This window comes from Coregonus clupeaformis, chromosome 20, assembly GCF_020615455.1.
Source record: "Coregonus clupeaformis isolate EN_2021a chromosome 20, ASM2061545v1, whole genome shotgun sequence".
NCBI lineage: Eukaryota > Metazoa > Chordata > Actinopteri > Salmoniformes > Salmonidae > Coregonus > Coregonus clupeaformis.
This window is the reverse complement of record NC_059211.1, coordinates 31,957,118-31,969,259: the sequence shown is the minus strand read 5'-3', so window position 1 is coordinate 31,969,259 and position 12,142 is coordinate 31,957,118. Positions and strand designations below refer to the sequence as shown.

The following is a 12,142-nucleotide window of genomic DNA, read 5'->3' as shown; positions in this document are numbered from 1 at the left end:
GCGTGTGTGCGTAAGTGTGCATGTGTGTGCGCCTGTGTGTGTGCGCGTAACCCATGGTGCAACTGGAGATGCACAGCATGCTGGTCTTCTTCAATGACAGTCATCCCAGCCAGCTTCTCCTCTCCTCTTGTGTTGTCAGTCCGCTGTCAGTAAACACAACATAAACTTGGAAAGTGAAGCAGCTTTTTAAGTAGCTAAACTAATGCCTTATAACTGGTTATAATCATATACTGTACAAGCCTTATATGAGCAATAGTAAGTAGCTTAAGTGTGATTCAACAAACTAACTTGGACTAATCTCCCACTTACCAACCACAGTAAATCACATCAACATGACTGAATAAAGAGACAGCAGTCCTCTGAACAGATTTGATGTATACAACACATTTTGTTTCTCCATTATTTCCATATTTTTTGTCTTAGGGCTTTTTTGATTCAAACCAATCATTTTATTAAGTTATTGTTTGGTTATCAGTGTTTGGAAATGAATATTTAGGCTGCTATGTTAGGTTTAGAATAGACAATATCTGTGTCGAAACTAAACCTCTATTTGACTCTTTAGGAGCTGGTGAAAGAGATGGTTGATGCTGACATCCATCTCATGAAGAATAACCCTAACGCATAAAACCACGTCTGTGCATCAACCCAAACCTAGGCAATCGTCTGAGCACTCCAGAACAACAGTCGCACGGTGTGGTGAAAGGAATATAAAACTAGTCTGGATCTTTTTTTTTCACTTCACTTTTCTGTCCCAAATGAAGTTACTCCGTCTGTCGTTTTGCCTTCTGCTATGGTGAGGGAAGATTATTCGATGCCTTTTAAATAAGGTCATTCCTTATTTTAATTTTTTATATTAATATAATTTTTCTCACAGATCATGATTTAGTAGCAATAATGGTGATAGGACTTTAAATTGTTTTTATTCGACACTGTCTGTGGTCTATATGGGATTGTATTGTTGTCTTATGTTTGTTTGTTTTAATCGCCTGGCCTATAGGTCACAGGTTGCAGTTTGTCCTTTTAGAAATAAATTAAGTATATCTTGAAATATTTGTTGTTGTAAGATGTCCAACAAATATGTTTTAGATGTTATTCAACATTTGTGAAATCTTTTGTATTCCCATCTGACATATTTAATTCAGAATGTAAACATTTTGGTACAATAAAACTTGTTCTTTTGATACATTTGTTGGCCATATATATGATTATTTTCTTCACTTTTCATACACAAAATCTTATGCACTTCTCCCCTTAAGATACATTGTTTGTTATAAATGTATTGATAATTACATAGACACATAGCGCCACATATAATATATGTAGCCTACATAACATAATTATACCTATTTATAAAGATAGGCTATTTTATGTCACCCAATTGGCACTGCATAATCTCCCAGCCATTATTCCACAAAGATGTGTCTAGACTGGAGGACACGTGTACAATGTGTACCTTATAAATAGGGGAGATATGTTATGTCTTTGGTTAAATCTTGTAAAAGGTATTTTAGAGGTAAAACCTCAAGCTTGAGGCGAGTCAGAAGACTAGAGTAATGTTGTCTGAGAGGGTCCTCGTGCCAACGCACCCAGGTTGCTCAGAGGTCGCTCGAGCCCCAGCCCCTGTAATTTCCCTTCCCTCCTCGCGCTCAGCTCTCCCCGCAAGCACACTAACCCTGTTCATTCCTCAGGAAATGCGCTTCCTCGAGCCCTGGATCCCACTCCTGCAGAATGTGTCTCAATTGAGACGTTCTGACTATGTGCCCAGTCCAAGCTCAGCGCGCACAGGAGGCTGCCTCCACTCTGTGTAATGACCTCTGTCGTTTTGTCTCTGACTCCTGCTGGAATATGAACCCCTAACATCGAACCTCTGTGTTCTAGAGGCCAAGAGACATCCCACCCAACTTTACTTTAATGGTTTGTAAAATAGTTTTGTTACAGAACAATAGCTTAGAAAGGAGGTTAGGTTGTTACCTAGCCTATATCTTAATGGTCATGTAATCATCATCCTGACTTCCAAAAATAATTGCCCCAGAAATGATTCAGTGGTGTAGGCCTACATATTATATTAATAAAATGAAAACCGTTGTGGGATCTTTTTATGAAAAATCTGTTTGACATTTTAAATGGAAAATTGAGGGTTTCAAAGTAGGTTTGCGAAGAGGGAACAAACAGGGTGGGTTTGCCTGCCTGCCTCGCTCTCTTTTTTCTTAAAGACAACACCTAGAACATTGCAGTTTGACCGTCGGAGACAGCGGTGCATCTGTGTGGACTCATAATTGGTAACAGATGGCGCTTTGAGGTTGGCCCTGGAACCCGGCTGCGAGCGAAAACACACCAGTTTCCACTGTGCCAGGTCTCCTCCTCGCGCCCGCCGGCCGCACACAGGTGCACGGGCCCAGGCGCGCGCCGCCACTAACTGCAGCTCTATGCTCGGCTTTCAGAACGCACGGGAACAGAATGCAGGCACCCAGTTCCAGGCTTGAGTTACTACAGAGAAGAACGCGAAAGGAGAGGAGTGTGTGCCACCACATTTTTGGCTATGAAAACTAAAATAGGCCTTAATACGTTTTACAGTAAAATAGGAGAGCAAAATAAACTGGAAAAAATCTAACAATCCTGAAATTGTCTTTATATATGTTATTTTCGCTCACTGTTCTTTATCCTTTTCCTAATTTGGGACATAGAGGGTTGACTATAGCAAAGACCTATAGACTACTTTTGTTGTTTTTACCAATAGGCCAATGGTCTGGAGTAACCAATAGGGAGATTCATGCTTTCTTTGAGACATGGAAATTGCCACCGTCGTGTCCTTATTGTTACACGTCATTATAAAAACAGGCATAATAGCAAAAGTGTTCATATATTTGCCTTAATTTGAATATAGGCCTAATTAAAATGTTATTTAAGCCATATAAGTATTGTCATCTAGCCTAGGACGTCGTCGTTTTTTATTTAACATTTGCAATAATTTTAGGACTATTCGGTTTTATAAATATGATCCAAATATTATCACAATTTGATCTATCTACAGACCTACATTTTCTTGAGACAAATCATTTTATTTTCAGTTTGGAATGTTCTTCAATGTCCTTTTGTTTGTTCGTGTCATGGTGTAGGCCAACCTTTAAAATCAGCTATCAATTGTTCTTTATAAGCAACAGAGTCGATATGGTAGAGTGAATCTTTCAAAAAAAAGAAAGACTATCTCTATAGGCCTATACTTTTTAAATGGACTAAAAGAAAAGTGAGAGAGTGAAAAGAGAGTGAATAGAGAGACAGTTACAGCGGAAATGGCGCCCATATAAGTCATCTGAACCCTGTCAGTGCTTAGCATTTCTGACATTCTCCACTGCCCGGATAAATAAACAAGTAAATGGGAGATTGGTTAGGAAGTGGAACTCTGCAATCGGATTTATCTCTAATAAAACATAGCAGATGCAGATTACCATCAGAAAGGGCCCCAAATGCTGATGCTGGTATGACCATTAATTAATCGAATATTTTGTTTGTTTGTCTTTATCCTAGTTCATTTAGTGTGCTATAGGCTGACTGGCACCAGCTGACGAGCGAATAGAGAACTATGAGAAAGTCTCGATTATAATGTGACAAATCACATAATACAATGTGAGAACTCACACAAAGGCTTACACTTTTTCATTCTCTTGTCACTTGGGTAGGCCTATAGCTTATATAAATACTGTATCGAGTAGGCCTAGCCTAAAATCATAGTTTACAAATTGATAATTAGGCCTACTGTTTCATGTTCTCCTTTTCTTGCCAACATATTGAGTCATAATCCTTTAATTGGTGTTTGGCATATCGGTTTATGACAGTTGATAGGCTAATGTTAGCAGAGAGTTATAGCCTTGCTCAATTACACTATTGTAATAGAACCTCTCGTGTCGTAGAACTAAACGTCCCCGCGAGGCAGTGGCAACCTTCACCCTCACTTCTGACTTTTCCGAGGGCTTTGGAAAATGGCGCGCCTTCAAGCGTTTTGACCTACCCAGGTCCCTGTCTCCCCCGGCTCTGGCCCCGGGGCCTGCTCGCACAGGACCGGCCTGGGCGGGGAGACAGACACACTGACGCTCCGGTGGTTAGATTTATCCCCACCACGACCTTAAACAGTGCTGAGTAAAATATGTCTTAATGCATCAGACAGGCGTTAGACAGATGTGAAGAGCGGAGATTGAACCGTGAATTTATATATTAGACATCTTCATGAGTTGACGTGTTATTGAGGGGCATAGAGGTTTGTCTTGAAGGCGCCCGGAATTGTTTTGATTGTAGGCCTTAACAGCTTAATTTAAAGACGAGGGGAGGGTCTCAGCTTCGCGTTACACATCCTCTTGTTGTTTGTGTGTGTGTGTGTGTGTAATTGCTGTTGACTTACACATTTATTTGATAAACTCTTGCTCATACAGCCCCTCCTAGTCTGTGTTTCATGCCATTCTCACGTTCACTCATTAAGTTTTAAATTATGTTTTTAGCTCATTATGCAATGTGAAAAACGTATCAAATTGCCCAATAAAGTTGAATACTTGGAAATTGGAAAATTGTATCTGTTGTTGTTATAATACTTTAATTAATTAGCCTATATGGGCCTATTCGACTAGTGCCTGCAGTCAGCATGTTTGAGGGAATGTTACTATTTGTTTTAATTATTTCATTGTCATAACTATAACGCATAATGAAGAGTTTGTAAGTTCAATTCCTTAAATATTTTCTTATTTTGATATTATTAAATGAAAAGGTATGACGATTCCTGTCATCATTATTGCAGCAGAACGCCTCGCCTTGATTAAACGTAATCTGTGTTAATAAAATTGGTATTTAACCACAAACCATATTTAATTCACGTTTAATAACTGAATTGTACATGCAATATTCAATATTATCAACGTGTTAAGCTGCAGAACGCCTTATTTGTTCTGAAAAACGGATCACAAGCTTTATTTTTAGACGAGCACTCCCCTCACTTTAAAATTAATAGAACACAGTTGACCTTTCTTTAAAAGAGATGCCTATCTCCACAATTATTTATGTTTGATGTATGATGATGTAATAGTGCATTTCTGTGCTTCTGCGTGTTGTGGAGGGTGTCCAAGTAAACTAATCGATTAGTCATCTTTGACTTGTCAACAGTAATAATCCATGATGTATTCCACTTTTTCTGTGAACAACGCGTGAGAGTCTTTTGGACCAGTAGAGGTATATGCAGCTTTATAAAGCGACTGCGTGCTCATATAGTGGCAGCTCGTCGCTTCGCCCTCTCATGAAGCATTGTTGACATCCTCCCCATTGACCTCCGCCTCGCGCTCTGCCTTTTCCGTCCGATGAAAAATGATTCTGCCGCTGATTGAATTTTATTCCTTCCTGACCTGGCCCGGCCTGCTCGTGAGAGCGCCATCAATCTCTGTGCGCCGACGTGACGCTTGTTTATTCCTTCGGAAATAATCTGATGGCTTCTATTAGCGTAATTATGGCTAGCCATATATGAGTGAGAGGATCAACATTTGAAATATATGCTTATTGAATTATTGGTAGGCCACTATTTAATTTAAATCTAAATATATGTGTATTGGTGTGATGCAGTCTAGGCCAATGCATAGACCTATAGTTTGTCCTTTTTTTGTTGTCATAATGAAAACTGTAAATGGTAGGCTAAAGCCTCTAGCCAATAAACTAGAAGGGTTTTGTTTTTATTACCTATACACCAGTAGTTTATGCGCCATAATAAAATGTAGATAAAAACATCCAGGTTAATAAGCAATGTTAGCTTTGTTTAGGCCTAGGCTAACCCGAAACACAGAGAGACTGACTGGAACAACTTTAGTTTGTGCTGCCTGTGCTGTCAAGCAGGCTATACTCAGGGGAGTATTTGTGCTGCGGTGTAGTGTTCCCTGCTCGCTCTCTCCATTCTCAATCCAATACTTTCACAAGTGCAAGCGATCACAACAAAGACACCTTTTCACTGCCTACCAGAGATAAGTCAACCCCCTACCCCCTTCTGCCTCCCCTACCCCCTTCTGCCTCCCCTACCCCCTCCTGCCTCCCCTACTTGCCCCACGGACACACCTGCACAACATTTGGGCCTCAGCAAAGCACTGGTGTCAGAAAGTTAAAATGTCTACCCTCCTCCTCTCCTCCACTCCCCCTGTTCCTGAACCCACAGAGCCCAGGGCCGCCGGCAGCAGGCAGCAAGGTTCAGACTCAGCGCGGAGGTATGTCATATAATGACACCATATAATGCATAGGCTACATTCATTACTCTCATATGTCTGACTGAGCCCCATTCTGCATCCCAAATGTCACCCTATTCCCCTATATAGTGCACTACTTTTGACCAGGGCCCGGGTGCCATTTGGGAAGGGCGGTCGCCAGTCAGTCCGTTTAAAAGTCAGACCCAGGGCCACATGCTTAGAGGCGGTGGAGGAAGGGACGGATAATGTCGTTAACACAATAAGCAAGCAGATGCTTTCTGTAAACCCCTGTACACTCAATTAACAAGCTGTAATGACTACCAATTGTGATTATCGAGACGGACACACACTCACGCGCCTGTACAAAACATTCCAAATGTTCCAAGTGGTTTGACTGTCTTCTGCACAAACAGTGCAGCAGACAGTCCATTTTTAAATTAGTTGTGAATTTGTTTAACTGCATATGTGTTTTATCTGCAATTGAAACAGTCAGGCTACAGTAATATCTTAGCAGTGATTTCCCCCCCCACTAATAGGAAATATTAATAATAATGACGAAGACTGATGATGTAAATGTAAGCCTGCAAAAGGAGATAGTTTCAAATAACACATTTACACCCATATTTTACATATCATGTTTCAATGTATTTTCTTGAAAGCGACTGTATTTTTTGTTGTTGCATTGCCTAGATTGATAATTAGATTTTTAAATCGTAAATTAATTACAGGTAATTTTAATTCAAAGTTTATCTGTGTCTGTGTCTGTGTGTGTTGGCCTTGTTTTGTTGCATCTTTAATGAGTTGCTGCAGCAACCAAACATCTGGCAAAGAGAATATTTCAGGCATGCTTGGTATGAACTAAGCGTCCGTAAACACACGTGGTCACTCCAAACAACACCGGATACCTTGGCACCGCGGAGCTAGTAAACAGCGACCTAGCCCTCCATCAATAGCCGTGATACAACGTTTGGCTCTCGGCTCACCCTACACCAAGGACCCGTTAAATTAAAGAAGGCCTGGAGGTTAGGATTATGACACAGGGTCTCGTCTCAGCGAAAACAAACCAAGCAATGCGTAGAGGGCTTACTTCTGTTGTCACTAAATTTACTCCATATCCCTCGTCAATATATAATAATTATTTTATGATATAAATTAGTGTGATATCTGAATTACACATATACTAAGTCTCGTTGTGTAAATCTCTCTCTACTTTCTTCCTCTCCTCAGTCTCCCCCTCTGTTTCAGATTGTGAGCTGTAGCTCAGTGGAACATTTCATTTGTGCTGACTACACAAATATGGGCCAAGTCAGAGTAGTAGGCCCAGTAGCCTACATCTTATTTTAGCTTGGTTATAAGAAAGTCAAATGCACAAATATTGCACAATCTGTATTCAAGATAGTCCTGAAGTTAGAAACAAAACTTGCTAATCATTATTTTAATTTGGAGGTTTTGGACCCAACGTTCATACTTTCCTCGATGGCACATCCCATATTGCCTAAGGAGAGGGACTGTATGTTGAAACATTTGTTATGTTAACATCCGTTACAAGAATAACTAACAATTACACGGACATATATCATACACACTGAGTACTTGCATAATACACTACCAGCACAGCAACAAGCCTGTATATTACATCATATCAGATTACAATAAACTCAATACAGCAGTAAATCGCATTAGTGGCTGTAGACTTGTGTGTGTTGTATTGCTTTACGTTGTAATAATAAATACACCTATAAGTACCTAGACATAACTCCAGAACTCATAAGATTGTCACGTCGTTTAAACTGTATAGGTTGGACATTTCTTTCTCAAGAAAATAAACTAATACAACTCACTACAGTCCTGCAACGTGTGCTGCCAGGCCCAAACTGTGCGCGTATGTGCCCCGGTTATTGTAGCAGGGTCATAAGGCCCCAGATCAGAACATCAAGACAAGAAATAGAACGCCTTTATTGCTCTAAATAGCCACCGTAAATCTTGTCAGCGCTGTGTGGGATGATTTGTGCAATAGTTTGTGTTTTAGATATTACATTATAAATACAGAAGAGCGAGGTTTACGCAAGTATATCTCCGCCTTTTAAAATCACAAATGATTTGAACCATTAGGCCTAAACACGAATTATATTTAAGCACGACCAGAGAAGGCACCATGCCATCTTATTTTGCAATAATAGGCCAAACTTTTATTTTGTATTGTGTCCCCCATTCTAAAGCATGCCGGCTCTATAGGCCTCTACGGAGAGCTAATAAACCAGTCAGATTTAAATCAAATAGAATGGCAATTTATTACACAAACAATGCAATGCCTTCAGAATACTTTCAACAAATATAGGAGAAAAAAAATTATAGAATACGTCGGTATACAAGTTCCCCTCCTTTTTCATAAAATAACAATATGTAGGACAATTTAAGGCAGCTGAATTTGGAAAAACTTTTTGGGTGTTTGCTCCACAACATCCAACTATACTCCCTTACTTTCTAATAATAAATTACTATATGCAATTTACAGTGAATAACAAGTTTATAAAATGTTGGATGTTAAAGCAACACTCTTTAAAAACAAAGTTCCCAAAGTGAGAGAGATAAAAACTTACGTGTTATTCGGTGTTGTAACACGCGCCTCTCTGTCTGTCATACACACCAGAACAAATCTCACCTCTCTCAATCTGTTTAGTCCATTTGGGGATGAATAAAGGACCGGAATGAGGGAGGTTAAAGTACAAAAAGGAGGAAATATATATATTAAAGTTATTCATTAAAAAAAAAAACATTTTTGTTTTTGTTGTTTTCAGAACTTGCCGCAGTCGTAAACGAAAGCTCCGGAGGCACGGTAGATGGATTGACCGGAGGGAAAGGCCATCTGACAGCTATTATTTCCGTTAACCGGAGAGCTATTCAAACCGATCCGTTGAGACTCGAACATCTCTCGCATCGAGTGGAAGTTCTGTTGCTGTGCCGGGTAGCTCGTGCCCAGGTGTCCCAGGTCTCCATACCAGGACGCGAGTCGGCCCTGGTGCGCATGTTGACCACCGTCCTGTCCGGCGCTCAGGTTGCCATGCCCGAGCGGGGATGTGGTCGTCGTGGTGATGGAGTAATCGGGCAGAGTCTCGTCCACGGTGGTGGAGGGCGCGAGGTGACTTCCTCGGTCCCCGGCGTACAAGCTCATGGCTTGCATGTTGCAATGGTACGTCGCGTTAGAGTTTGTGGAGATTGAGTTCTGGTTGCAGTTTGGTGAGTTGTAAGCAGACGTCTGGTTAGGGGAATAGTTAAGCGATAGAGAGGGGGTTATACCTGTCCTAGAAGATGCGATAAGAGGGGACGTGAGCTCCGTGGTGCCCTGGGGCGACCCCCGGAGTGAGGTCATGATGTTGTCCACACTGAAGCCCTGCGCCGCGGCCTGGGCGTGGTGGTGATGCTCGGGGCCCTCCATGGAGAGGGACCGGGCGGAGGGCACACTGTGAGGGCTGCCGGTGGACATACTGCTGCTGCTGCCAGGACTCTCTATTTTGGGAACAGGCAGGCTGGGTGACTCGGCCTGTGGTGGAGTAGAGGTCCCGTTCTCCGTCTTTATGTCCTGGATGCGCACGGGCTGTGAGCCCTGCACGGGCTGCTCGTTCTCCAGATCCGGGGCTCCTCTCCCTGACAGGTCCCTGCCTTGCCTGTCATCCTTGTCCTTCTGAACATTACTCTTCTTGAACCGTCTGCGACGCCTCAGGAAGCTGCCGTTCTCGAACATGTTATAGGAGTCCGGGTCCAGAGTCCAGTAGCTGCCTTTACCCGGCTTCTTATCGTCCCGGGCCACTTTGACAAAGCACTCGTTGAGGGACAGGTTGTGGCGGATGCTGTTCTGCCAGCCCTGCTTGTTGTCTCGGTAGAACGGGAACCTCTCCATGATAAACTGATAAATCCCGTTCAGGGTCACTTTCTTGTCGGGTGAGTTCTGTATCGCCATGGTGATAAGGGCGATGTAGCTGTACGGAGGTTTGACCAGGTCCTTGGGCTGGTGCTGCGGGGTGTACGGTCCGTACGCACGCGCCATGCTGGCCTGGTACTGGTCTTGGGCTGCGTGAGAGTACATACTCATGGGAGCAGGCATCCCGGTGTATCCTCCACCGGCCGCTGCCCGGTAGTAGCTCTGGTCACTGCTCATGTAAGGCACGACGCCCAGAGAGTTGGGGCTGGAGACGGAGTAGCGCGCCTGCATTCTCTCCTCCTCGCCTTCTTCCCGTAAAGTTTGAAAGAATAACGAACTCTCCCAAAAGCTTCAGCAGAACGGAGATGGGTAGCTCCAGTTTCCTCCTCAGCCTCCTTTCCTTTATTTTCTGTGTGTTACAAAGGGAGCTTGGGGAAGTATGTTTAGCCTAAGCCACGGCTCGCCAGGGTGACTGGAGTGAAGGCTGCGCACAGTCTAATGAGTCGAACATTAGGAAAACTACGGCTCAAGCATCCGTCACCTACAGAGACACTTTTTTTACTCTGTTCAGATTTTGGCCTGTGGCTGCTCCTCCCAGAATGCGTTCCAACATCTAATAGGATGGGAGCTCGAGCCGAGCGTGCACGAAAGAAAGCAAAGTTGCAGCAGTCAGAAAGCCTTCCAAGTGGTGTTGGACACACACACACACACACACACACACACACTCACACACACTGCAATTAAATAAGGAGAGGTATGAGGTACTCCCTGCTCCCATAAGATGATTTGAGGGACTGTATGACTAATATTGCCCAAATGTATGCCAATGGTTTCTGCTATATTAAACCATTAAAATATAAAAAGATATGGCTTAATATTAGCAGTTTATCAAAAACTTTGAGATACCCTATTATGTGTTAAAATGTGTAACCTTTTGTAAAACATGAAATCGTGTAGGACTATTAGGTAAAATTAGAAGAAGTCTTCTATCGCATCACCTCATTTGAAATTAATGACTTCTTTATAAATAAAATAAAAAGAAGTAGGCTATTTATTGTGCATTTTTTAAATTAGCCTACCTTGTTTGTTTAAATTGAATATTAAACTGGATAAAGGTTTATTTTAATTTGGTTTTTTTTCTCTTTATCATTATGGATGAACTAGTCTACACACAAAACTGAGAGGTAGGCTACAATAATGTTATTTTAATTTGATAGAATCAACAACAACAATGCTAAATCACCTACACATAACTTGAATTTAATTTATTCAAAGCACAAAATCAAATGTTGGCTAAAAGAATGGGCCCTACATGTGGTCGGTGCCCGTAATCTTTTCTGACCGGCACGGCGCAACAGATGGAGAGGTGTCAAAGATTCCACATTATGTAAATAACTAGCTGTAATCTGGAGGAGAGATTACTATTTTATTACCTTGTTACTGTCATTGCGCGAAACAGGCTTTTTTTTAACAGGCCTTAATGATCAAGATTGAATATCGGCCTATATTATTTCTAGCTAAATGAAGAATACAGTCTGGTCTCACTATCGGCCTACCACATATTAGCCTACCGGAATCAAAATGCACAGTAGTTTTTGTCGACATAAACATACGTTGATATTAGTGCTCTCCTCAGCGGTTTGGGTCCATGACGCTGAGTTCATCAACATAAACTGCGGTTTAAACTTTAAATAAACACCCAGCGCGAGATAAAAGCGCGTGCTTCCCTCCCCGCCCGGGCAGCGCGAGAGGGCGGAATGCGCGAGCTAATTAAAGGTTAAATTAACATAATTTGGCCAGGGAAGAAGAGGAAACGGCCAGGGTGAGAAAGGTTTACGTGGTGTGAGAGGGAATGCGATTTTAGTGGGACCAAACGGAGCTCATGGAGACCTTGCATGTGTCAGTCTCAGTCAAAAGGTGCTAACAATGCCATCAAAATTCCTCCAGCTTTTGCTCATAGGGCATCACGCACTTTCTCAGGCAGAATGTGAAGCTAATGTTAAAATGGAGGCAGGTACCA

The 12,142-nt window shown here is 42.0% G+C and overlaps 2 protein-coding genes across 3 annotated transcripts in view; one reads left to right on the top strand and one right to left on the bottom strand.

Moving 5' to 3' along the window:
• Positions 1-1,181, top strand: part of gmds (GDP-mannose 4,6-dehydratase) — a 199,860-nt gene extending 198,679 nt beyond the window's left edge. For both annotated transcript variants that reach the window (XM_041840206.1, XM_041840205.1), the window contains one exon: positions 563-1,181. In XM_041840206.1, the coding sequence (XP_041696140.1) occupies positions 563-625 (63 nt within the window). In that variant the 3' untranslated portion in view covers positions 626-1,181. The remainder of the gene's footprint in view (positions 1-562) is intronic.
• A 7,288-nt stretch (positions 1,182-8,469) lies between these two features.
• On the bottom strand, positions 8,470-10,677 carry LOC121532806 (forkhead box C1-A). The gene has a single exon (XM_041838597.2). The coding sequence runs from the start codon at positions 10,411-10,413 to the stop codon at positions 8,998-9,000; it is 1,416 nt and encodes a 471-aa protein (XP_041694531.1). The 5' UTR covers positions 10,414-10,677; the 3' UTR covers positions 8,470-8,997.
• Between the last annotated feature and the right edge of the window lie 1,465 nt (positions 10,678-12,142).